Source organism: Cyprinodon variegatus, unplaced genomic scaffold, assembly GCF_000732505.1.
Source record: "Cyprinodon variegatus isolate N-32 unplaced genomic scaffold, C_variegatus-1.0 Scaffold76, whole genome shotgun sequence".
Lineage (NCBI taxonomy): Eukaryota > Metazoa > Chordata > Actinopteri > Cyprinodontiformes > Cyprinodontidae > Cyprinodon > Cyprinodon variegatus.
In genome coordinates this window covers 1036420-1062675 of record NW_015150529.1, presented here as the reverse complement: position 1 = coordinate 1062675, position 26256 = coordinate 1036420, and the positions used below count along the sequence as shown (strand labels likewise).

At 39.9% G+C, this 26256-nt stretch overlaps 1 protein-coding gene across 1 annotated transcript in view; it reads left to right on the top strand.

Moving 5' to 3' along the window:
* Window positions 1–26256, top strand: part of ncoa1 (nuclear receptor coactivator 1) — a 49864-nt gene that overhangs the window by 9462 nt on the left and 14146 nt on the right. Inside the window, exons 2-12 of the mRNA XM_015372818.1 lie at window positions 1085–1190; window positions 12092–12258; window positions 12335–12441; window positions 12540–12717; window positions 14818–14997; window positions 15725–15802; window positions 17749–17889; window positions 20285–20432; window positions 21518–22475; window positions 22564–22770; window positions 25837–26182. Coding sequence (XP_015228304.1) covers window positions 1102–1190; window positions 12092–12258; window positions 12335–12441; window positions 12540–12717; window positions 14818–14997; window positions 15725–15802; window positions 17749–17889; window positions 20285–20432; window positions 21518–22475; window positions 22564–22770; window positions 25837–26182 — 2599 coding nt within the window. The 5' untranslated portion in view covers window positions 1085–1101. The remainder of the gene's footprint in view (window positions 1–1084; window positions 1191–12091; window positions 12259–12334; window positions 12442–12539; window positions 12718–14817; window positions 14998–15724; window positions 15803–17748; window positions 17890–20284; window positions 20433–21517; window positions 22476–22563; window positions 22771–25836; window positions 26183–26256) is intronic.

Genomic DNA, 26256 nt, shown 5'->3' with positions numbered 1-26256 from the left:
ACCTGATATGACTCATTTAATCATCCAAAACGTTATGGAACACATTAATTAACTGAAAATTGTTGCATAGTATGCCTTTAAGACATATGGGAACGACTTTAGTTCCTATCTCTTCTCCATAGAGATTATTTTAAGAAGAAGAGTCATAGAAGTGCACATGTTTTAAATGAACTGGCTAAGTAAAGTTCTGCATAGAAGAAATTATCTAAATTTCGCTTGAATTCTTTTCCTTCACACATTTAACATTAGTTTTTTTGTAAAGTTTTGCATAGAATTTTACTTTAAACAGATAAAAGGTGCTGTAGAAGAACCATAAGTTTAAAGCCGTATAGTTTTGCTGGAGCCGTGCGAGTAATATGTCCTGGAGAAATAACTTTTTCTATTCTGCAACTGGAAGTTAACAAAGCAACAGGATTTAGAGCAATAGGACTTGATAATACCTTTGTAGGGGTTTAAGTAAAAGGTAGCTAAGGGAAATCCAAATACATTTTTTCCTGGAGCAGAGCAACCTGCTTAGTCTGAAAAAGGTTTAATGTTTTGTCTCATTCAAGTGGATAAAATAACACAAAAATACATTTTTATCTAAGGTTTAATATGTTTCTTGCTTTTTCCTAATTTTACTGCAGCTACTTTGAAATCTATATATTTTGTATATTACAATATCTTTGAATAAAAGTTCACATTGCATATGATTCTGATGGTGTGTTTTATAAAAATCCCATCAGTCTAATATCAGTATTACTTCACTGTGTTTGCCTGGATCAGCTCCATATTCTGATGTATGCTCTTTGTAATGTGCGTAATTAGCTCCATCTTGTAAATCTCCTATACCTTCTGGTTCTACTTTTTATACATTGTAGGGTTGGCATGAGCTGCCTGCAGCTGTTAATTCTGTTAGTTGAAGGACATGTTTGTCTTCTTTACTTAAATCATGTCATAAAGATCATCAGTTTGTTTTTTAGTGAAAAAGCATCTTACATAAGGGAATAGAAAAGCGACTTGATGGCATCTCTATTGTTTAAGATCTTGGCTTGCTGCAGATTGTTAATGGTTCTTCTGTTTTTGTTGCTTCTCTTCTTTTCAGGTCTGTCTAAGCTGAAAATGAGTGCAGTAGGGGAAGGCCCCCTGGACCCTGCCACGCTGGAGTCACACAAGAGGAAGGGCTCACCATGCGATACATCGGGGCAAAGGTAAACGTCCAGTCATGCCACTCGCTGCTGCACTCACAAACATTACGTCAGTAGGGCTGCAGATTGAGTAGATGGTAAACCTTGGAGAGGTGCTTGAAAACATGAACCTTGACATAGAAACAACAGGAGTTTCAGTGTAGACTTGAGGAAAATAAAAACAGAGATGTTGACATAAAGGCCCCAGATTGACTATTATGAGCAGATATCCATTTTTTTGCTAGTTCAACTTAAACAAGAAGCCTTAAAATCCATACATGGTCTCTAAATACTGTATGTGTTTTGGTGAAGACAACAGTGGATAAAAGCAATATCATTTAAAAAAAGATTGAGTGAAAAATGCGAGTCCTGACCACAGCAGGCAGCAGCACTGGGCTGACTGGCAACAATTGATTACATTTAATGATGATCCAATTTCTCCACCTGGATCAGGGAATTTTTTGAAAGATTCTCTGAATACAGGTATTAACTTAAGGTGGAAGTCACAATTAGGCCTGTCACGATAACAAATTTTTCTGAACGATTAATTGTCTCAAAAATTATTGCGTTAAACGATAATAATGTTTGAGGACCTTTTTAAACTGATTTAATGGAAATGACATAACAATGCATGCGATTTCCTGCCAAAGATAAACGCACTTTATTTTCAACAGAACACTTAACACTAGAACTGGCAGTGGCGGCTGGTGAAAAATATTTTTGGTCAGGCTGATATAACCTAGTGTATGTCTCCAACTAAACAATTGGACAATAAATACAATTTAACAGTAATGATTTAATTTACTATATAATAACAGTAACAGTGATGATTTTGGTCACAATAACCATGACATGAAATGTTCATATCCTACAACAGGGATGTTCTTCTGGCAAACGGGTAGATAAATAAGGATCTCACCGAATTTGGTGGAAGCTGCACCTCGCTCGTTACGTTCACCATCGTCCCTCTAATTGTCTGCACCTGCGCATTGGGTGCAGAAGCCTGTTAAAGGGCAGCATTTTCAGAGCCCCAAGACCATAAAATTCTGAGATGCTGATTGGCCATTAAATTATTAAATTGACCTAGCAATATTACATGATTGGTAGATTCTCTGCACATGTGGGGCAGTCTGATCAGAGCCCCAAGACAGAGACGGTAGGAGTCTGTCTGTGGAAATCCACAAATGAATGACAGTAGGTTGGGAAATGTATTTTATATAATTTGTTTTACTTATAGGTACACACTCTAGAGAGTAAAAGTGACATGTATGATTTAATTAGTAAAAATATATTTTACGTTACTTTCTTCTTATCAGGGAGGGCGGTGCCCCAGAACCCCCTATGGGCCGGCCGCCACTGAGAACTGGTTAACAAAATAAAACGAGAAATAAAAATCAAATGGACTCTCAGTCTCTGTTAACTAAAAATGCACTTGAATAAAAACTAAACACAACATAAAACTACAGTGGAAATAAAAACTACCTTCAACCAATAGAGTACAAATAATGAAGTCTGTATATTAGAGATGTCCCGATCCAGGATTTTGCACTTCCGATCCGATACCGATATTGTTTTTGGACTTCCGATCCGATACCGATACTGGCCGATACCAGCCTATCCGAGCATGTATTTAAGTTTAAGTTAAAGTATTTAGCCTTAGTTGTAAGACTCATGTTGAAAAGGGTTTTAGTACTCTTGATAACATCTAGCCAGCTAAATTAGGTGAGATTGAATAAAACACAATGCTTGGTAACAACAAACTTACCTGTTACCTTACCTTATTAAGAGATAAACACAAACTGGACAAAATTATGAATAGCAATCTGAAATTGCACAGTGAACAGTAAAACCGTAAACAGTTAAAGGTGCAAGTATTACTGTAAGTTTTAATAAAAATGCAAAACAGGGAAACACTGGCGCAAAAAAGTGGAATGGATCGTTTCAATCGGCGAAACTGGAAAATACGGACCAGATTTTTTTTTAAAAACTGGATTGGCAGTCTGGATCGGCATTTTACATGCTTTGCCGATACGCATTTTTTTGCCAATATCGGCGTCCTGATCCGATACGTGGATCGGATCGGGACAAGCCTACTGTATATCATTAGATTTTAAAGAAGATAGGCTTTTCAACAATATTAAATGGGAGCATCTCTTTAGCAATCAAATGAACTATGCTGTCTGTGAGCACGCGCCACTTTGCGCCGTCCTTTTTGTATGATTACTGTTGCGAATTTGAAGACGCAGGCGGGCCATCGCTTGTACTATTTGTCCCCAGCTGGAGAAACTTTATTGGGTGGTTGTGCTTTAGGTGCATGTGTAGGTTGGTTGTATTGCTGTTCTTAGTTGCTACATACATGACAAATGACAAATGCGACATACTGGCTCGCATTGGTTCAGCTGTTCGCCTCGGTCATTTGGTTTGAATCCGAAATATTCCCACACTGCAGCTGCTGCGCTCGACTTTGAAACCAGTTCCATTTCGAGTTTTTCCCACAACATAAGATGTTTTTTGTTTTTTTACCTCGCTAACTCCTCTAACTCCTCACGGGGCTCTAAAGCTGCAGAAGTAAAAAATGATGCACGCTGACAACCTGATGCGATAGCCCCCTCCTCCTCCCTCCTCATTTATTCCCTTGCTAAAAAATGAGGAAGGGGAGGGGTCAGTGGAACGCACCGGAGTTAAGCCTTGTCATCCAGCGTCATCAATAGAAAGAGAAAAAACACAGACAGAGATGATATAGCCGATAAATTAAATGACGTGGATAGTTTTTATTTATTGTGAGATTAATTGATTTATTGATTATCGCGACAGGCCTAGTCACAACATGTTTGGGGAAACGACCTATTTGACAGGTCTGCGCTCTCAGAGTGCTTCTTGAGTCTTAAATAAACAACTTATCAACAATATAACAGAAATGTCTGCGTGTAGAGATAATAGCGTGGTGCTTCAATTCCATCTTGGTATTAAATTTATAAAGCTACATCTACTTTACTGAGCTGTATAAAAAGTTAAGACATAAGAGCAAATCCATGCCATACGATATACCTCATCGGTTTTAATCATATCTGTGTTTACACCATTGAACCCAACAAGGTAGAATCATTGTTTGGTCGGGGAAGTGGAAAGCTACCATCAGTTTCAGGTTATTGTCACAGTGGAACATGACACAGCGCAGAGAGAGGCTGATGGCATGTAGGAACTATCTGTTGACAAAAACAGAGATTGCAGGAAAAGTAATGTGAGGGAAACAGAAATATTGAGACTATGAGATGCATGTAGATTACAGAGAAAGATGAACCTGTAAGGTTTCAGAGAAGACACGTTCTGCTCGTATGCAAAGAACCGGATTTCTGAAATCTTTCCACTCAGACCGAGTAATGATATAACTTTGTGTCTCCTGAAAGTCTGGATCCCTGTGAACACAATACCCAAACAATAAAATACGTTTGTAGTTACCCGTTAAGTGTTCTCCGTCAGGACTGCATCGGTCTTTAGTGTTTTATTGTTGCTTCCTCCAGCGTTCTGGATGCTTCCACGATAAATTTATGTGTTTTCACCTCCATTCATCCATACATTACTTTATTTATTTATTTATTCATAACAACGTTTAGCCTTCCATTTGTGGATCTATCTCTCTTACCCTTCTCTCATTATTTTCAGATTTGGTATTAGAAATAAAATTGCAAAAACTATTGGAATATTATTTAAAATAAATGATTTAATAGATATTTAAAGCCTGCATATTCTATATTCCTCTTTGGTTATGCCGTTTTTGTCTTATTGTTCAGAAGTATGGGGAAATGCAAATAAAACAATTATTGATAAGTTTGTTAAGTTGCAAACAAAAGCTATAAGGCTTATTAATAAGGTGGGATACCGTGAACGAACTGATAAACTCTTCATTCAAAGCAACACATTAAAATTCAAAGACATTGTTTATATAAAAATACTGGAAATAATGCTTAAAGGAGTGAACAGAAGTCTTCCTTCTGGTATTCAGAAATTATTTAGGTTAAGAGAGAATAAATATAATTTGCGAGGTTTGTTTATATTTGAATGTGCAAAAGATAGAGCCAGATAAAGTCTAGATGTGTTTCAGTTATTGGTGTGAAAATGTGGAATGATTTAAAGTTATGTCCTTTCTTGGTGAATTTTAAAAGGAATTTAAAATGTAAAATGATTAAATCCTATGTTATGTAGATTTAAATATTTATATACGCAGTAAAGAACCTGGTAGGTTGTAAAGGTTGTAAGTATAAAACTGTGGAGGCAATAATAAGCTTTGCTTCAGCCTATTCCTTTTTTTTTTTGGTAAATTGTTGGTCTTGTTTTGTTTTGATATTGTTGTTTTGTTGTTTAATGTTGGATTATTTGCTAAAAAATAAGGTGGAAGTGATGTGAAGTGAAACCTGGCCTCTGTAAAAAAAAATATCTGCATTAAACCTTATTGTGGATTAAAGCCTCGAATACAAGAATAATGGGTCCTTACACTTTAAATATTAAAGTTATGATCTAGTTACACGAGAGGTGATTGGGGTATAACAGCAACATTTTCAGCTTTTTTTTGCTCATCATTTGAAAAATCCAGAATTATAATAACCTTGCGCTTCAGGCTGGATTGCAGCGAGATCTGAGGTTCCAGTCTCACAACAAATCCACCTTGAAAGACTCTAATACGTCCGTCTTCTAACCACCAGCGGGTCGGACCAATGACATGCCAGCAGTGTTTTTGGGGGTGGGGCATGTAGGAATGACGATAGTCAGAACGGCCTTTTCAGGGCATTACAAACATGCTGCCCTGGAGGACTCCATACTGCAATTGACTCGGTTTAAGCTAAAGTAGTGACATTTTTTTCGTTTTTTTTAAAAAAGGAGCAAAGAGAAGCACACTGTGCATTTGTAGCTGGGAAAGATGTCTGTGCTTTTCTTCTGACGGGATTTGGAAGAAGTTTGATTTGTCAGCTTACTCCGCTTGTTGTGAAAATACTCAAGAAGCTGCAGACAAATCCTATTGTGATAATCATGAAAGTGTATTATGGAAGGCGGGCACTAGCTGTGGTGTAATGCTATGTGACGCCTTTTATTTTGAAAACCAATAGAATATAGAGGGGGTTTCTGGTCCCTCACGTGCAGTTGGTATTAAATTAAGTGGATGACAGACAGAAGCTGTAGCTCTGTGTGATAATTACCTGTTAATAAAAGAACAACGTGACACTAGCTGGCATGTAACCCAATCAGCTCTAGGTATTGTACTAAATGTCCCTCCTTTTCACAGACAGACTCATATTTAGGTCGACTTCGCTTTTCTATGGTGACAACATAGAAAAAAACCCTATAATTAACAATGAGGTTTATCTATATTACACACATTACCAATCTGGTCCTGGCTTTCCCGTGTTTACAAATAGTATGTTGTATCTCATCTTTATAACAGTAATCGTGCATTGGGTTAGATGTCTCTCCAAGTAGTTCCACAAAGGTGTTTCTATTATTTGGTGGCCTAAAAGTTTTTAAAAAGTGATGCAGACGCTAGCAGATCTTGAGCCACTGATCCAAACTTATCTCCTCCTCCGTCTGTCGCCACCCGGTTCGTTCACATACCTTTCTGTTACTCATCAGCCTATATGTATGTTGTTGGAACTTAAGTCCAGGAATGTGCAGAGTCTTCAGCAGGAGTTGGAGTTCAGTTTTCAGTCTAAACATATCAGCACAGGGAGGCTTTGGAGATATGGAAACACTTTTAGCACATTGGGTAGAAAATATAGAAGTTTCAGTAGGTTTCAACATTAGCTGCTTATTAGATGCGTGGAATTTAAAGTCGTAGGGAAGTCATATTTAATTCTCAAATCATTCTGGCTTAAACATGTGTATAAATGTACTCTTTGTCAACCATATTGTCCCAAAAGTAAAAAAAAAAAATCCTGTCTTAAAATCTGTGTTGTTTTTTTATCTTATGCAAGCCAGTTAGTTATACGTCAGCTTGTACACCTAAATTCAGCCAATCATATACGGTCATCTGTCAGTCAAATTTTTTTCGGTTATAACACCTTGATTCATATGTCGCAGCTAATATACGCAACGGTTGATATAAGAAATAAAAATCATTTACTTTACGTCCCAGTGTTCACTGGGATGAACGTCTGTGTCTTCTGCGGGCGTAGAGCTAACAGAACTGGCAGCGTTGCGAGGCAAGGGCTCAAAGATGTTCGGCTGGAAGCCTTCTACACCAAACCAAGATTCTGTCGCCCTGGCGTCCTCTTCCACAACATCTTCGTCCCCGCTTTCCTCCACTAAATAAAACACATAAGACGGATGAGACTCATCCACGACCTCCGGCACTAAACTCTCCTCCTCTTGCACGTTTCCGCTGTCCATAGCGTTCCTTGACAGTGTCGTTTCTAAGTTACCGATTTAGTGCTACTTGGTCCCAATGGAATTTCCCATTGGGAACCTACTAGCACTAAGATGCTAACTGCTTAGCAAGATGCCGGCCACAACCAAAAAGCTTGTGAACCTTCTGCCACATCAATCCCGCCCCCTTAATAATTGACCAATCACATTCACTTTAGTCACTCGTGTAAAGTCGTGCACCACTCTGAAGAATTCGGAAATGCAACTGTTGGAACAGCCGCTTCCCTACGACTTTAAGCGATTTCCATTTTTACTACGAAAAGGATCACAGATACCTCAGAAACAAACATCTGAACAGGGTTTCCTGATTAAATATAATTAGATTTATTACATATGTAAAAATTTATTCTTCACTTAACCTCCATCGTAAATCTCTCTCATTTCTTTTAGCTCAACAGATAAAAGTAAATATATAAATCAAACCTGAATCTCTTCAAAACAATATACTCAACAGATTCTCATATGTGGAATCCGTGATTTTTGTCCCGGCTGCTTAGAAATTCCCTTTCAGTCATTTCTTTTCAAATTTCTAATTGATTAATTTACTCGATGTCAGTTCTAACAGACATCCATCTTCTGCCGTCCAATATTTATCCCTCTCAGCAGTTTGCTGTCTGTTCCCTTGGTGTGTCTCGTTGAAGGAGGGTGAATTATTAAAGATAATCTTGTCTGAGCACATCCTCCTGCTCTGTCACCAGCTTCCCATTTTTCACTGCTGCTTCCTCCTGTTTCCTGTCGTTCACAGTCAGCGCTTTGAAAGCTTCATTACTAAGTAATTAGGGTACATTTTGCCTGCAGGGAGAGTAGATGTTTGAGCTGCTGCCAAATTACAGCTTCTGTTGTTTAAACAAAAATTAATGTTTAATCTGGAGAAAAATAAATGCATTTAATGTTCAAATGCACCATACTATCATGCTTTTGTATTTGTTTATTATTGATTTGGCTTGTTTCTGCATTCAAAAAACAAGATTACAAATCGTCGGACCCAACCTAAGCCTTTTGCTTTGATAGTTTGTCTGTTTATTTAATAATGGAACAGTGCGTTATGATCAACATGAGCACATTGGGGGATTGTTAGCCTAGTAGTCAGAGCAGTGCTCTGAGAAGGTTGCAAGTACCTGGTTAAAATCCAACTGTCTCTACTCGTGGATCCTGAGCAAGGCACTTAACCCCTGATTGCTCCCCGGGCGCCACACGATGGCAGCCCACTGCTGCCCAAGGGGTTGGATTAAATGCAGAGGTAAATTTCTCCAATGTGAGATCAATAAAGTTCAATTATTATCTTATCTTATTACAGGGGAGTGTTGGCCTGGTGGTTAGAGCAGTGTGCTTGTGCTCTGAGAGGGTTGCAAGTACCCCACAGCCGGCACTCTGGGTCTCTGAGCAAGACCCTTTAACCCCACACTGCTCCCCGGGAGCTGCACAATGGCAGCCCACTGCTCCCCTAGGGGATGGGTCAGAATGCAGAGTTAATTTCTCGATTGTGGATCCAGAAGTTCAATTTCTTTTTTTGTAAATATGCCAAATTTAACCACTAGAATTTATTTTTTTAAAATATGTTGTTCCATGGTAGGTTGAGGATGAACAAAAGACAATAAAAAGCAAATAAATACACACATTCAAGACGCAAATGTTATAGAAAATGTGTTTGTGAAAATTACAACTGTCATAATTTATAAGATAAATTCACCCTGCTCTAGAAATGTCACACGCACAACAAATAACATCTTAATATTTAAGACATCTATTCATTAATAAGGTATCTGTCAACACTTGACTGTGGCTCAAATGCTTAAGAACCGATCAGAGTTTTAAGGTGTAAAGGTGCTAAATAAATGGATCTCTAATCGATTCTTAAAACGTATAGCATTTAAGAAAGATAGTGGATTTCTGCAGGGTTGTAAATTGAATGAACTTAAATAAAGGCCATTGAACGGCAGCGATTTAAATGTAAATTTTCCGTTATAGGTACCAGATCTGCTCGGTTGGCGATGACATTGAACTTTGTGGTTGCCCAGACAACGATAATAACATAATGCAGCTGTACATGTGCCCAGTCGGTAGCACTTGTTGTCTTAGCGACTACACGTGCACTAAAGACTGTTCACCATGAACAGATTTTTATCAATCACGGAAAACTTAATAAAAGTAGCCTAACTGCTTGACCGTGGTATAAAGGGGGAGAGCTGGGTAGCGCTGTAGATAGCTGTGCTCAGAAGCTAACTGGTTAGCCTCTTTTAGCTTGGTCAGTTACCCATCTTAATAGTTATACTAGTTTTAAAGGCATGTCGTCAACAATAAACGTTCATTACAAGTAGAATAACATTTTTTTTTTTCTGTCTAAAAGCTCCACGAAAGCCTTTTTATGTTTTTTTTTTTTAAGATGTTCCATTTCTCCTGCCCTCAGATTTTAATAAAACCTTGTTAAACGGCAGAGCTCAGTCTGTCTTAGCATGCAGGATATGCCTTCTAGACCGAGAATGATTGTTTTCTACTTTTGGCTACTTTAGGTCGCCGCAGATACGTAAAATAATAGCAAATATTGATGATAATAAGTTCAGACTGCAGATGAGATTTGATTCGTTTACAACGGGTGGAATACAGTTTGTCTGAGTGGCATTTCCGTATTGTAATTTTGTCAGCTCTGACCACCCGAGCAGATCCGGTACACAGTCACCCCTTTAATATATTCTTACCTTTAACTGTAAAATCTGTATAAAAATTATAAGTAATTACGGCAGGAGCTGAGCTGATGTTGATAGACTAGATTGATGGTTAAACCGCTTCATATTTTGAACCAACAAGTCATTTTACAGCTCTCCATAGGAAGATGGAACTTTTCACAACTTTTGCTTGATGACCCAGCTTTCAAAGATAACGGAGAGGTTTCTTGCAAAAAGAACAGATAAACTATAAATCTGACCAGTTATACGATGATTTTATATCCCACAGAGTTTTCACAATTCACCACCAGTGGCTTCACTTCTAGAGGGAACAGATTACTGTTTGGTTTTTTTGTTTTTGTTTTTTTTTGCTACCCAGAGCTGTTTAACTACAACCTCAAGCTCAGCTACGTGCACATTATTGCCGTCACACGTCAGCGTCAAACCAGTATTACCAGCAGCACAACAGGAGCTGCAGGCAGAGCTGAGGTTCCTGGTGTCTGAACGCTGCAACCAAGCTTTACTCGGACTCCTCAAATGACGGCATCAGGCAGCTATTCCAAAACGTCCTCACAGACTCAGACATAGCAAAAGGTTTTCTTGGCTGAGGTCGTCCTAGTCAAGATAAAGTCTGAGTTAGTTACACCTGTAAGTTAGTGGGACTATGTTTGTTGTTGAGAGATGGGCCATCATCATACATGGGTCAGTGCTGTGAACCCACCGCTCCCCCCAAAATGTTATGTTGGTAGTAAAAATATTGTAGAGGTAGTAAAAGGTAGTAAATTCAACTCAAGGGTACCTGTATTAACACTAGTCATTTAAGTGTTGAGTATTTTTTTTTCCCTTTGTGTACGAAGGACATACTTCTTTTATAAGTGCAATAGGGATTGTCAATAATATCAATACTTAAATGCTGTATCTGGATCCAATACGAAAGATATTGTAAAGACGTGTTTTCATTTTTTTGTTTGTGTTTTTTTGCATAAATTTTAACCTGAGTGAAGTTGCCCCCCAGCCCCCCCCCCTTCTTCAAATCAGACAAGATTAGTGTCAAACGTTTGTGCTACATTTGTGCAGCAAAATTTTTCGTTTGTGCCGCTATCGTTTTAAATATATAAAGAAATATTTCTAGAGGTCATCAAAGGTCAACCAGCCCCCCCACCTTCTTCAAATCAGACGAAATGGGTGTCAATTAACTCAGCTCTGTTTGTGCTGGTTTGTGCAGCAAAAATTGTCGTTTGTGCTGCTTTGGCTTTGACGATATTAATGAAAATGTAAAGGTCAAAAGGTCAACCAGCCCCCCCACCTTCTTCAAATTAGACAAAATTGGTGTCAAACGTTTGTGCAGCAAAACATTTTCGTTTGTGCCGCTATATAAGGTTAGTAATGTCAGTAAAACTTGAGCAAAACAGATTAATAAAACAGGGAACAAAAGTAAACAACAAAAGGTATGAAAACAACTGACCCTTGCGAAATTAACCAGTTAGTAACAGAAACTGATCAAAAAAAATCCAATATTAGTTTTTTTGTCTAATATTGGACCGATATCTGATTATTAACGATTAATATAATTGATATGGGATCGGGATATCCCTATTCACAGCTAAAGCTCTGATCATAACTGGGTCATCAACAAAGAAATCAACATCTTAAAGTGAACTACTGTAGTCCAGATTCTTGTATGATTAGTCCAACCTTAACAAACCGGTGTAGAATTGAATAGCTTTTGATTCAAATCGCAAAAATGTGACTCAGAAATATAAGTATTTTACTAACTAAAGCTACGCTTTGAGATGAAGAGTTTGGATCACTGCGTCTGTCACTAGAATGTGAATTCCTTTGCTCTAGTGGGGAGAAGCGAAGGAGGGAGCTGGAGTGTCGCTACATCGAGGAGCTAGCTGAGCTGGTGTCGTCCAACATGGGCGACATCGCCAGTGTGAGCGCTAAGCCAGACAAGTGCCACATCCTCAAGAGCACCGTGGACCAAATCCAGCAGATCAAGCGGCGTGAGCAGGGTGAGGAAACGCCCACTCTGAATGCATATATGACCAGGGTCAACATTTAAAGACATTTTTTTTTTCCTCCTGACAGAGAAAGCAGCTCTTTTGTCTCCAGATGACGACGTGCAGAAAAGCGACGTGTCCTCCAGTAGTCAGGGGCTGGTAGAGAAAGAGGCGCTTGGTCCCATGCTGCTAGAGGTAACTCAGGTACACAGATTTCCCTCAGCTGGACTAATACGCCTGTTTTATCACACTTTCTCTCTCTTTCATCCTCCTCCCACCTCCTGCTCCCTAAGGCGCTCGATGGATTCTTCTTTGTGGTCAACCACGAGGGCCGCATTGTCTTCGTTTCTGAGAATGTGATGGGTTACCTTGGATACACCCAGGAAGAGCTGATGAACTCTAGCGTCTACACCATCCTCCACGTGGGAGACCACAATGATTTTGTCCGTAATCTGCTCCCTAAAAGCCTAGGTGAGTGACCTCACCAGAGGGGCAGAGGCTTTGAACTGTCAGGCATTAGGCAGGGATTCAAGATGGGAGGATTGTAGTAAATAACGTGACAATCTGAAGCTTGTCAAACGTTGAAATAAGTTTGCAAGCTGCAAATGTGTCTGAAGAAAACTGTGCAGAGAAAGATAAAAAAAGGGGGGGGGGGGTATTAAGGAACAAAACATTGATTCATAGCAATCCACTTACTTTGTTTAGCTTTAGAGAGCAACCTTGAGAAGAGACAATAAGACTGGAGTCGTGGGTGCAGCACTCGGCAAGGTCTAACAGCTGTGTTTCCCCTCCAGCACAGCTGCGGCCGTTAAAACACTTTAGATATCATCTTCCTAAACCTGAGAATTTTCATTACGTCTCAGTGGTTCTGTAGTTATCAAGCAAAGCAATAAGTACAAAGGGGCTCCATGTCTTTTGCTATGCACAAAGCGACCCTGCTCCTTTCCTGTCGCATGCGGTGCTTTGCGCAAAAGATTTGCGCTACAGTTAGCAGTTTCTTAGCTGAGGTTTGTTGGTTAGTGCGTGTTTGTTCCTCTGGCATTTTCACTATTATTAACCACGCTGTGCTACTGGCAGCCGTACTTCTGTTAAAACAGGGTTCCTGCAGGTCCTTAAAAAGTCTTAAAAGGCATTGAATTCTTCAAAATAAAACTAAGGCCTTAATTGGTATTAAAATGTATTAAATCAGTCTTTCTTAGAAACAGCCGGTATTTCTCAGTTTTGTTCCACCCTTGTCTCTGCAACGCCTCCACTTATCACCAAATCAAACATACTAAGAAAACCATACAAAGAAAAATAGCTGCAAAAAAGTCTTAGCACTGGTTATGTTGTGGCTTTAACACTGATTTGTTTTGTTCCCTGCTAAAACAAAGTTTGTGAATTCAGTTAAATAATTGTTAAAATATATCTGTCATTTGTGTGTTTTTAGCTTTCTTCCTGTATGGGAAGCTTTTCAACATTTGAAACATTAGTGCAGTGGTTTATGTTAAAATAAACCTTTGGGTTAAGTTGTCGCAAGCAGGTTTTTCTTGTGTTTCTTGTGAAAAATTTTTATTTCAAGCGCATTAAAAAGTCTTGAATTTAACTTTCCTTATGCTGTAGGAACCCTTTAACAGCTAACTTGTTGGCTATCTGGACCGGGAACCTTTTCTGACAGTTAAAATCTGCCTTTCAATACACAACCCCATTTCATCTAATACAACCGCATCTAAATACATTTGTTATTTCACCCCCCATCCCTCACCGGGAACCTTGCGTGTTGCTCATGTTTACAGGTCACTATTCAGTGCCGTTGCTGCTAACTTGGCTGCAGCTCGTTCATTTTACAGACCCCCTGCTCCCATCCTCCTACTAAATTTGTTTTTGGGTAGTAATGCGTTCTGATAAGCATCAAAAGACACATAATCATAGCAGTCAGAGTTGTCACTGATGTTGCTATAAAACTCATCAGCAACACAACAAGCAACGCATTTGGCGCACGCCGGAAATCTTAAAACTCTGCTGTTCCAAACAATAGAGGATTTTACTTCTTTTCAATAACAAACTTCTCATTCACCTGTAGTGATGCTGTCGCTTGCCAAATTGCAACCTGAGAGTAATACTGCTGTTACAGAAAGCAAAAGAAAGACCATTATAAAAAAAAAAAAAAGAAAAATTACATTTTCTTTAAAATCGCAAATCACAACCGAAAATTTTTATAAATTTTTTGCACAGGCCTAATCTCTGGTAATCAACTATTTTTATAGCTGTTACCTGAAATTACAGGATTTTGTAGTTATGCATCATACTGTGATGCAAGCATAACAGCAAATTAATAAAGTAATGGAGGCTCATGGTGTCTGTAAGGACATTTTTTTGAAAATGAGTCTTTGGATTTATGTATTGTTTTTGCTTTTTTTACACCACGCAGTAGTTTTTAGAGGTTGGTATACTGTGACCTTCCTCTCCAATTCTTGAGTCACAACCATTTTTATAACCTATTTTTAAATTCCCACATAATTGGAATGAATTGATGGATGGATGGATGAATGGATGAGTAGTTGATAGTAATCACTTCTTCTTCTCTATCAGTTAACGGCGCCCCGTGGCCGCAGGAACCTGGCCGCAGGAACAGCCACACCTTTAACTGTCGCATGCTGAAGAGACCGCCGGACGAGGCGGACTCTGAGAACCAGGAGGCCCGGCAGCAGTACGAGATCATGCAGTGTTTTACCATCTCACAGCCACGGCCCGTTCACGAGGAGGAAGAAGGTGCGTCGATAAAACACAGTTATTACTTGGAGCTTACAGGCGTTTACTCTGATTTCATTTGTGAGTCCTGAGGAGAACGGCGAGGAGAAGGAGTGTTAGTTTTGTTTTGCCATCAGTTAAATACGAAATTCCTGTCCTTTTGAGCATTCAAGGACTTCTTGAGACAATTATTTTAGTATTGAAGCTCGATCTGAGTCTTATTGGTCTGAAATATTTGGGTTTTAGTTCGAATTTGCTGCCTTTAAAAACATTCAGGACACGCGTTCTATAACTCAGACATTTCCTCTGTGGTCTGATGTTGACTATCTTAGGAATGAAGCCAATTTTAGAAAATGATTGGTTTGGAGCAAAAATGGACTTGGACAGATTTTTGTTTTGTTTATTCTCGTGGTTAAAGGTAAAAACATGTCAATACTATGTTTTTGGTTGTGTTTTTTTTTTGTCTTTATCATTAGAGTGGCCTTCATAAGTTAGAATGATGCAGTTTCTGCATTGCAGATTTTTGGCCGTCCAGCTCTGTGGGTATTTAGTCATTTTGATAAGAACTGGCCTTGGAGGTTTTCCTGCTTTCTTTCTGTCTGTAGATCCAGGATTATAACCCCTCACTTGGTTTCTGGGTCTATGACAGAAAGTTTTTTGTTTTTTTTTTTAAACAGGATTAATTTTTTTTTATTGCTCTTTTTAAGTGTACACACCAAAACACTCAGCTGTCTGTTTGTCTGTTCAGACCTGCAGAGCTGCCTGATCTGCATCGCCTGTCGGATACCACGCACGGAGTCTTTTATCACGAAGCAGGACCCGACAGGTAAAGCACAACCAGTTTCCATAGCGTAAACGGGATGTAATTACATATTTGCTCATTAGAAGTTTGACAACTTTCTTTTGTTAAGTATTATCTTGAGTTTAACGCACAACTAAACAAGTTTAAACATTTAGTTTACATTTTAACTGTGCCATTCAAAATCAAGTTAACCTTTACTTTTCACTGATGTTTACTCTAAAGTGAGACCCTCATTCTCTCCACTTGAACTCGGCAGTGATCTGTCCTTGTGGCACTTCAAAGCTTTCATTATAAGCCTCTCAGCTTTTTTTAGCCTAAATACTGATTTTCCCTTTCAGTAGGGGTGTAAATCACATCCATCATGGCGATTCGATTCAGTATTGATTTCCTGACCCAACGATTCGATTATTTTCAATACTTAAGAATACACTACAATTCCATTCGATTAATGGTTTTTTTTTTGTTTTTTTTTACACCTTACAGGCTAAACAAAGTTTCAAGTTTGAAATAAATCAATGAAAGCTGTAATATCGTTATGCATTTTTATTTTTATTTTTTTTAGAAACAACAGCAAATAACAGAAGTAGAAAAGTTGCATCAAAAAATACTGTAAAAATACTGCACATAATCAGTGCAATGAGTGCAATGCAATACCTCGGCTCCAGACGTCCCCGCCCCCTCCACAGACGCTCCGCTGCTCCTCTCCCAAATTGTAGCTGACCGCAAACAGTGCAGCAGACAGGAGGCCGGCTTGTTTTGTTTTTATGACCGAAATTGCGGAAAACAACTCGTGAAGTTTGACCCTCTAGAAGAGCGAGGTGCGCGAGAACGCTGGGACCCTTTTTCCACCTGGATCTCTGCTCTTTTTGGCCCTCATGTCCCTCCGTCGTCAGACTAAACTGGCCCCCACTTACTCGCTGCCTCGGCCGTATCTAGACTCACACCGTGTAGCACAGACCACGCTTCAATATTGAGCATAATTTAAAAATGTCTGTGTCAAGCTTACTGCAACACACTGCTGTAAGAGTATAACCAGGAAGCGAGGTAAGAGGGCAAAATAGGTTTAGCGCCACCGCAGCACGGGAGGGAGAATTACGCCCAGGAGCAAATGGATAAAAATAGACCGGAGGGAAAAAAAACATGAATCGATTCTCTTGCGGACGTGTCGATGCATCGGATCGTCGGCTGTTGGATCGATGCATCGATAAAAAACTATTATTATTTACACCCCTACCTTTTTTTTAAGACCCGAGGAGACGGATCTTTTAAAGCTGTGGCGCCTGGCCTCTGGAATGAGCTACCTTGTACCATTTGTTCTCTTGTTTGTATAGACACTTTTAAGAAACAACTAAAGACCCACTTTTTTAAACTTGTTTTTTAGTTTAATACTGTGTTTACTGTTTCTGTATGTTGTTTTAATTTATATAAACTTTTTATAAATCTGTGCAGCACTTTGTGACCCTGGTCTGTGAAAAGTGCTATAGAAATAAAGTTTACTTACTTACTTACCTTTCAGTATAACCTTCTGATCTGAGTAAATCTTTCTTATATCACCCATTGATGGTGGAGCTCTGAATGTTTGGAGGGGAAAGCGTTTTCAGGACTGTCCTTTGAGCTTCTTATGCTGTCGTTCTTATAGAGGAGTCAGATTCGTAAAAAAATGGGCCATACATTTTTGAGCTTTGAACAAAACATTCTTTTAGCATTATGTTATAAAAGCCATTAGTTTCTGAGGGTTTGTTGCCAATTTCTGTATTTCTAAGTACATTTTCCTACCACCTAGCAAACACAGCTTTGGCTCTATGCAGAGAAAAAAACACCTTAAAAATAAATCTGTTAACATTAAAATTCCCTGAATGTTTGATGCGGATCTCATTGTGAGGACAGCGTCTGTGAAAGCTAGATCACCGGAGGGGAATCAGCTCAAACTGATCTTTTGTGTTTATCTCTGTGTGACGCTTCGATTCCAGGGAAGATCATCTCCATAGAAACGAGCGCTTTGCGAGCGACAGGCCGGCCTGGCTGGGAGGACCTGGTCAGGAAGTGCATTTATGCGTTTTTTCAGCCGCAGGGCAAAGAGCCCTCCCATGCCAAGAAGCTGCTGCATGAAGGTGAGAAGACACAAGCAACCCTACAACACCAAGAACTCCCTCTTATAAAAGCTCCGTCCAGCTTTCATATAGCAAGATAATTAACTGGTGCAACGTTTTAAATCAGAACTACTTCTCTAGAAATACTGGGCTTCATTTGCAGATTATGACAAAAAGGTTTAAGCTGAATGTTTCCCATTAAAAATGTTAAAGATGAATAAACATCATTAGAAAAATGGCTACAAATTCACAGCAAAATATCAGATTTTTTTTTCAATTAGTGCCTTTTGATTTTAGTCAAGGTTAATGTTTTATTTAGATGAGTTTATGCAGAATCCTCCAGCTGCAGGCAAATGTTTCCTTTTAACATCCTTTAGAAAATACTAGAAAATCTTAAAAAATACAAATGTCTAAATAGATTTTTTACTTTCATTGAAATATTTAGTCTTTCTGTTACTTTAAGTGCAGAGGCAGAAACTGAATCTATATTAATGTTATTTAAATTAAAATGCATTACTTTGAAATAGAATTTCACTGGATTGATTTTAATGCTTTGAAACTCAAACTATATATTTAATTGAATTTTAGTTTGAAAATTCAGTTTGTCAGACAAGCGGCTCCTTTATCCACAGAATAATTAAACATAAAATCACCAATTGGCTTTTTTCATTTCAGGTTAAATAAACTTTTTGGCATTTTAAGCTGCGGCAGTTGAACGTACATAAGTTTTGCAGACGTCATTAACTACGTCATTATTAGGTAGACTAGATGCTTCTTAAAAAACAAAAGGACGGGCTCAAGCAACCTGTAGCCATTAGCTTAAGACTCCTCAGTAGCGTAGTGTAACCCGGGGTTCGCCATCGATATGTTTTCATGCGGTGAATCACATGTTTATATCTAAAATAAATAAAAAACGCTCCAGTTCATTTCAATCGAGTTTGAATGAAGAGTAGAGAGCAACCCAGGTTCAAATCCGACCTGTGGTCCTTTCCCACATGTCTCCTCTCCCTCACTCATACCCCGTTTCCTGTAAGGCTCCTGTCGAAAAAACGAGCCACTAGTGCCGTCAAAACTAAAAAAAAAAACAAAAAAAACAAAGGTCCTTATTGTACTAACCAGACGCCTGACATTTTTTATTTGAAATAGGGTCGGGAAATTAGTTGCATTTGCAATACATACACAATATACAAATCAATTTTAGTCTCATGAAAAACAGGAGTAACCCTGAATCTCTCCCACCAGTTACATGGTGGTTCCAAAAAAAAAAAAAAAGTACAAAAAAAAACAATCCACTGGACTTTTTTTTCCAAGTTTGAAGATGCTTCGCTTACCATCCAGGAAGCTTTTGCAATTCAAAGTGTCCATTTTAAAAGCTGCCTGGATGGGAAGCGAAACGTCTTCAAACTTGGACACAAAGTCCAGTGGATGGTTTTTTAACATTTTTTTTTTTTAATGACTATGACCTGGATGAAGGAGATCGTCACCATTAATAAGAAGATGGGTTCAAGTAAATTCCTGACAATTTACTCTGGAAAAGCAAACTTTTAAGATCATGAAAAACCTGAAAACCTAGAGTGAATCATCTACATGCTAGTGCATAGTGCAAAGGAAAACTGCAATATTGATAGAAGATGACAGCAATGGGTTTATAGAAAAATGATAGTTTTAAACATACTTTTTTATTAATCTTATTTTTTTTTTTTTTGAGAGACACAGAACTTGTTGTCTTTTACTTTTGTGAAACCATACATAGTTGAATTTGTACATTGGTTCTTGCATTGCTCCAGCTTTGGTTTTGGCTGAATTCTTACTGAGGAATTTAGGCATTGTTGCGCCTTTACAAAACTTCAGAGCCTCTAGTTCGAAGGAATTTAAAGCCAGACATTCAGGTTCATAGTGACACCGTGTGAAATAAATCCCCTCCATTGTTTCCTTTTGACAAATCGAACCCAAATGCTCCTTTTTTTTAGTTTATCCTTTCGTACAAAAAGTTTATATTTGATGCCAGTTTGGTTTTAAAATCAAAAGTTGGAATGGTTGATTAAACGGTTGATAAAAACACTAAAGATTATTGTTTTTAAAGGTATTTAGGAGTCACCTTATAAATAAAAGCTGTTCAAAAGCACATGACTGTAAAGAACAACAAAATAGATAAAGGTTGTAAGGATAAGTTAATTAATTTAAGAGACTGATTTAGCCAACAGAAGATGATTCTCTCCATTTTTCATCCCTATAATTAACTCTGTAATCTGTGGAGTCTATATTCTGACCTTTTAACATCTAATGTAATAAATAATCCCTACCTCATGGTTTTGAGGTATGTTTATCATGTGCTTGTTTGTTAAAGTTTATCCTTAAAAGGAAAGAAATGTACTGTTTTTAACGACTGGCTGTCACTATTCTCTCTCTTCATCAGTGATGGCACGCGGCACTGCTGTCAGCCCCCTGTACCATTTCACATTAAGCGACGGCACGCCGCTCAGCGCACAGACACGCTGCAAGTTCTGCTGCCCACCAAAACCAGACGTACAGCCCTTCATCATGGGCATTCACACTATTGACAGGTACCGTGACTCGCAGACAAACTGTGTTCAGTATCCATGTGATGATCCAAACCTAAACCTTTAATATATGCAGTTAAAACACACAAAAGTTTTTAGTATTTTCTTGAAATTGTTGGTGTTTTTGGTCTTTGTTTTAAACAACATGCTGCACACTTTGAACTTCAGGAATAAATCTTTATTTTCAGTTTTTTTAAATAAAAAAAACTAAATCTGGTAAATGCAACATGCTTTTTTTTTTTAAGAAAAAAAAAGCCTGTAGGGTTTCTGATTAAATTGTGTCAGGAGCCATGAAGAGGACAGAAGAAGATGCTCTGCTCAGATGGGTTAAAAATGTAGCTTCGCTTCTCCGCATTTCAAAACACGGTGGTGGTAGTGTCATGCTGTGGAGATGCTTTTCTTTATCGGCGTCAGAACGGGGGTAAAAATAGATAGAGCTCAACTTAGGGCAATCTTGAAGAAAATTTGTCAACCTTCCATTGGATGAAGTCCTCCAAGCCTGCAGACAGAGCTAAAGGGGTTTAGGCGACAATCTTAAACGCCTGTCAGCCTTTTTTTTCTTCAAAGTAGGGCTGAAACAGGTCATCAGATTAATCGATTATTAAGATAACTAATTTAGTAAACGATACGTTTTTAAATGGAGTATAGGGACTCTACACATGCTGTTAGCTGACAGAGCGACACACTTAAAGCAGCAATTATATAAAAATTGTTTTAAAATTTTGCATTTAGGATGAAAAATATATGCTCTGTCTAGAACTCCTCAATGTTTGAGTTTCACCTGGTTTACTTACGTAAAAAGTCTTCTTTCAGGAACCCTTTGTCTATCCGATTAAAAATCCATTAATCAATAGATTAATCGATTTGCAAAAGAATCTTTAGTTGCAGCCCTACTTCACAGTTACTTTGTTTTTCTCTTACATAAAATCTCAAAGTGTGCCTCAAGTCTTTGTATCAGAAATGATTATATATATAAATAGTTCTGTGACGGTTTTAAAATGTAGATTTATCCCAAACTTTTCCATATGTTTTAGATATGTGAATTTTTATGTTCCGTTGGAGTCAAACTTATTGTCCCTCTCCTTCAGGGAACACATCACTGCTAGCTCTCAGGAAAACACTAACCCCAGCCTTCCACTGACCCCCAGCAGTATTGCTCACACCCCCACCCGGCCCCCCTCGCTTCCCCCTGGCAGTAACTCAAGCCAAGGCTCTGTCCTTCATACCAACAACAACAACGCCTCCTCCCTCGGACACAACCCCTCCACACCAACAGGCTACCTGACGCCCAATCGGACGAACTGCCCCCCAGAGGTCAACAGTCCCTCTGCTCTCAGCAGTCCACACACAGCCTCCTCTACCTCTTTTATGTCACCCAGGATGCCACATGCCAGTCCTGGGTTAGGGGGAAGCCCTCGAGTACCGGGGAACCCCTTCTCGCCCTCCACGCCGGGCCTCCAGTCGCCTTCGGGGGCAGCCAGTAGCGGCGGCAGCCTCAACAGGCAGCATTCTGCCGGCGATAGTAATAGTGGGGTAAACGGTGGGTCAGCAGGGTCTTTCCCCCTGTCCTCGCCTGGACTTCAGAGACAAGCCAGTTTGCCCACTGGCTCCTCCACTCGACCACAGTCGGCAAAGCCCCAAACTGGAGCGGGGGATGGGGGAGAGGACTCTGCTAAAGCCCCCCTACCTCCTGCCTCACAGCTGGGGAACTCCAGACTCAACCAGCTCCTGGACAGCAGTGTTTCAGGAGTGGAATCCAACAACAACTCATCACCTCATCCTCCTCACCCCTCCCTGGGTCTTCATTGTCCCGCTTCCCACAGCAGTCTCACGGAGCGCCACAAGATTCTGCACAGGCTGCTCCAGGACAGCAGTCCAAACGACACCGCCGCCGCCGCGTCCGAGGTCGGAGGAAATAAAAATGAAGTAGAGATCAAGAAGGAGCCGCCTGCCAGTCCGGCTCCAGGCACAGCGCCCCACAAGCCCAATCCCAGAGAGCCGCGGGACCACCAGTTACTGCGATTTCTTCTGGATACTGACGAAAAGGTGATTGTCAGTCTGTTTGCTGCCACGTGTATATTTTACTCCCATTTCAGAAAAAAAAGGGATTCTAACCAAATGTGTTTTTTTAAAGGACTTGGGAGACCTTCCACCTCCGTCGGCCTTGAGCCTTCAGACGGTTCGAGTGAAGGTGGAGAAGAGAGCCAGCAGCGAGGGCCTGACTTGTTCCGGTTCGTCCGTCCCAGCCGGAGGGACGTCCAAACTAACGAGCGGCTCGGCTTGCATCAGCCCTAAATCAAGTCCTCTGGGGGAGAACCGCAGAGACAGCAGAGACTCCACGGTACACAGCAGCTTTTCACACTACACCCCAAATTTAAACTCTGATTCATTCAAACCAGGACATTCTTCTTCTTCTATTCTTAATGTGCGTCTTTTATGAGGAGGCTTAAACGGTACAACAAAAAACAGTTGTACCGTTTAAGCCTGAGTTGAACTTTTCTGTTGAAGTTTAAATTTCTTTCACATTACAGAAAAGTTAAAATGTATTTTAAATGCTCAGGTTTTATCTCTGAATTTCAACCTCCTTCTGTCAGTGAGCTCCAGGGCAGCTTTGGCTCAGGGGGGGATTTACCATTAGGCAATACTAGGCAGCTGCCTAGGGACCCAAATTCCTGCTGGGGGCCCCATAAAACTCTGTTTACATGTATGGTTAATATAGCTATTCCTTATTTGTGCACATTAATTATGTTTTTGATAAAAATCCTTTTGCTAAAATGCCATCAGAAAGCTTATAATATTATGTGTGTCTCAACACCCCCCCTTCAGTGTCAACCACATTGGATCAGTCCATTTGCCGCACATGTTCAGAAAGGTCCAAACAGAAAGCAGAAAACCATTTGAAAACAAACAGTGCAAAGAGCCGTGTTGACAAATTAGCGATTTTGTCGCTATTTGATGTGTGTGTCGCAAAAACCACACTCGTCAAATGTCGCTTGGGTCTGGTGGCGAACCAGTTTTGCTGGTATGCTTCTGAACCGTCGGTCTGGAATTTCTAGGGACGCACAGCAGTTTCCCGCCAAAGCGCAAGGGGGAGCGTATTCGACAACTCGCAAGAACTTTGCCAAATGGTCACGAGAACTTCGATGGTGCCGGCGAGAGTGTTTATCTTCCAAAACAACAGTGGTGCATCCGCAAGATGTCACGGAGATGGATCTAGAATTGCTAGACATCAAAGAGGAACCGGTTCTGTTATTGGAGTTGGCATAAAAGACAAAGGAGGAAGCGTAGGTTGTCCATTGTAGTTGTTCCTCGGTTTGCAAAAATGGCGCGCCCCGGCACCGAATCCAGAAGGACGACCACACAGACAGCCGGAAAGGCGTACCAAGGACCAATCACAGCTGTTTTTTGTCTGCGCAATTCCGCTTGAGGTCTACGTTGGTTTGCCACCGTCCGACACGTAGTCAGGATTTTTTTCAGAGAGACACATTTGAAGCTTGCAGAGGTTATGCGTCAGAAACATGAATTGGCCTTAAGAATAACCAGCGACACTCGTGCGTTCTAACCACTGCGCCACCTGCATGCCTTTTTTTCGCTGTATTTAGCGACTTTTCAGACCCCTCTAGTACTTATATTACACAATAACGNAGGCGTACCAAGGACCAATCACAGCTGTTTTTTGTCTGCGCAATTCCGCTTGAGGTCTACGTTGGTTTGCCACCGTCCGACACGTAGTCAGGATTGCGTAGTCAGAGACAGATTTGACAGTTGCGGAGGCTAAGCGTCAGAGGCATAAATTGGCCTTAACGTCTCCATACATGGGTCGTGCGTTCTAACCACTGCGCCACCTGCATGCCTTTTTTTCGCTGTATTTAGCGACTTTTCAGACCCCTCTAGTACTTATATTACACAATAACGCCTAGTGCCAAATCCACTGAGTTTTTTCTTTTGCTGGAGACTTTAGAGACAACATATAAACCTCGCCTCCTGCTCTCCTCTATCTTGTCTGCTGTCATGATTCATGCACCTATTATTTCATCCAAATGAAAAATGGAGAACAGATAAGCAGATCATAGCCTGTCTACAGTGAAAAGAAGGACTGGGTTATTTACTTTTGCCGTCGCCTTTTTGAAAACACAGGAAAGAGCAATCAGCTAAGTGAGCTTAGTGCTTGCAAAAAAATAGAGAGGAAAACGACAAGAAGAGAGGGACAAAACGTAGAACTAATAATGTATGTCTATTCTATTAGCATTTCTGTATCTGTATAATGGGTCTGTTTTATGTGTTGTCTTCTCAGTTCAGAGGTTCCCCTGCCTGTCTTTGCCTAGGGCCCCAAATTTCCTAAATCCACCCCTGCATTGGCTACAATGTGTGTGTGAATGGGTGAATGGCTGAATGTAGTGTTAAAGCACTTTGGTCAAGTCCTCTCACTTGAAAAAGCTCCACACAAGTACAGGCCTTTTACCGCTGTTTACATCAACATTCCATGCACACCCTCACAAAAGACACTTTTTCCTTCCACTCAACTTCTTTTTTTAAAATACGCTATAACCTCCTCACATTATTAATAGAAAGTCAGGAGGACTACATTTTTGGTTTTAAATATCAATGAGCCATTATGTTTTTAAAATTATAGGAAAGATCAGCTAAACTTACTGGTGTCAATTTATCAAAACAACACTACGTGACTTTTTATTATAGTTTTAGTTTAATTTAGTTACCGATCTTAAAATTTGATTTCAATTTAGTATTGGAGAAAAGTCAGAATTCTGACTTTTTTCTCAGAATTCTGACTGTAATCTCAGAATTTTGGATTTTAATGTAGATGGGCACCATGAAGGTAGAGATGTGGGAGCACTCAGCTTTACTGACAAAGATGTGAGTTGTTTGAGAGGGCCAGTGACACATTGGTGGAAAATTACGGAATTAGGCAACTTTTTACGTGCCCGAAGGAGCAGAAGGTCATTAAAACAAGAGAGCTAGTCTCTAAAACAGACATGGCTATGGCTTGATGCTAACATGTTTATCTGTCAGAATTCTGAGAAAAAAGTCAGAATTCTGAGAAAAAAAGTCAGAATTCTGAGATTAAAGTCAGAAATTTTTGGAAAAAGGCAGAAATCTGAGAAAAAAGTCAGAATTCTGACTTTTTTTCCCCATACTAAACTGAAATAAAATTTAAAAATCAGTTAACTTTTTTTTTTTTTCTCAGTGGCCCTAATCCTCTTCCGTACTTTAGGGAGCTTTAGTTGAATGTTTTTTTTCTTGGACTTTGTCTCCAGTGTCAGTCTGTCACGCAGCCCAACCTTTACACTTTACTGACCTTTTCTATTCCTGTTTTATTTTCCCACCCTGTTCCCTTTTTACCACATTTTTACAGTATTGCTCTGTTCTCTCTGCATCCTGCCCTTAGATATCTGTTGGAGCTGCTGATAAGGACCCTCCTAACCAGCTTCTGCCTGGCCTCAGAGGTCCACTCACGGCCAAACAAGGCAGTGAAGACTCAGTAAATGGTGGAGGAGGCCCTCTACATTCTCCATCCACACAACTCCCAGCTCCGCTCCAGTCCCCAGTACCTCATCTCCAGTCCCCCTTGTCCCAGCCTCAGTCGGTTCCCCAGCTGCATTCCCCGTCCCCTCAGCTCCACTCCCCTTCCCTCCAGCTCAGACTTCAGTCACCTACTCATCTCCAGCCTGGTGAGGCCTGCACTCCCCGCAACGTTAATGTGAAGAGAGAGCCTCCAGGAACACCAAACAGAGGTAAAACTCAGCTGTTTGTGTGGGTTGTGTTTTTACCTACATTAAGGAGGTTATGTTTTAGGAGAAACTGTGTG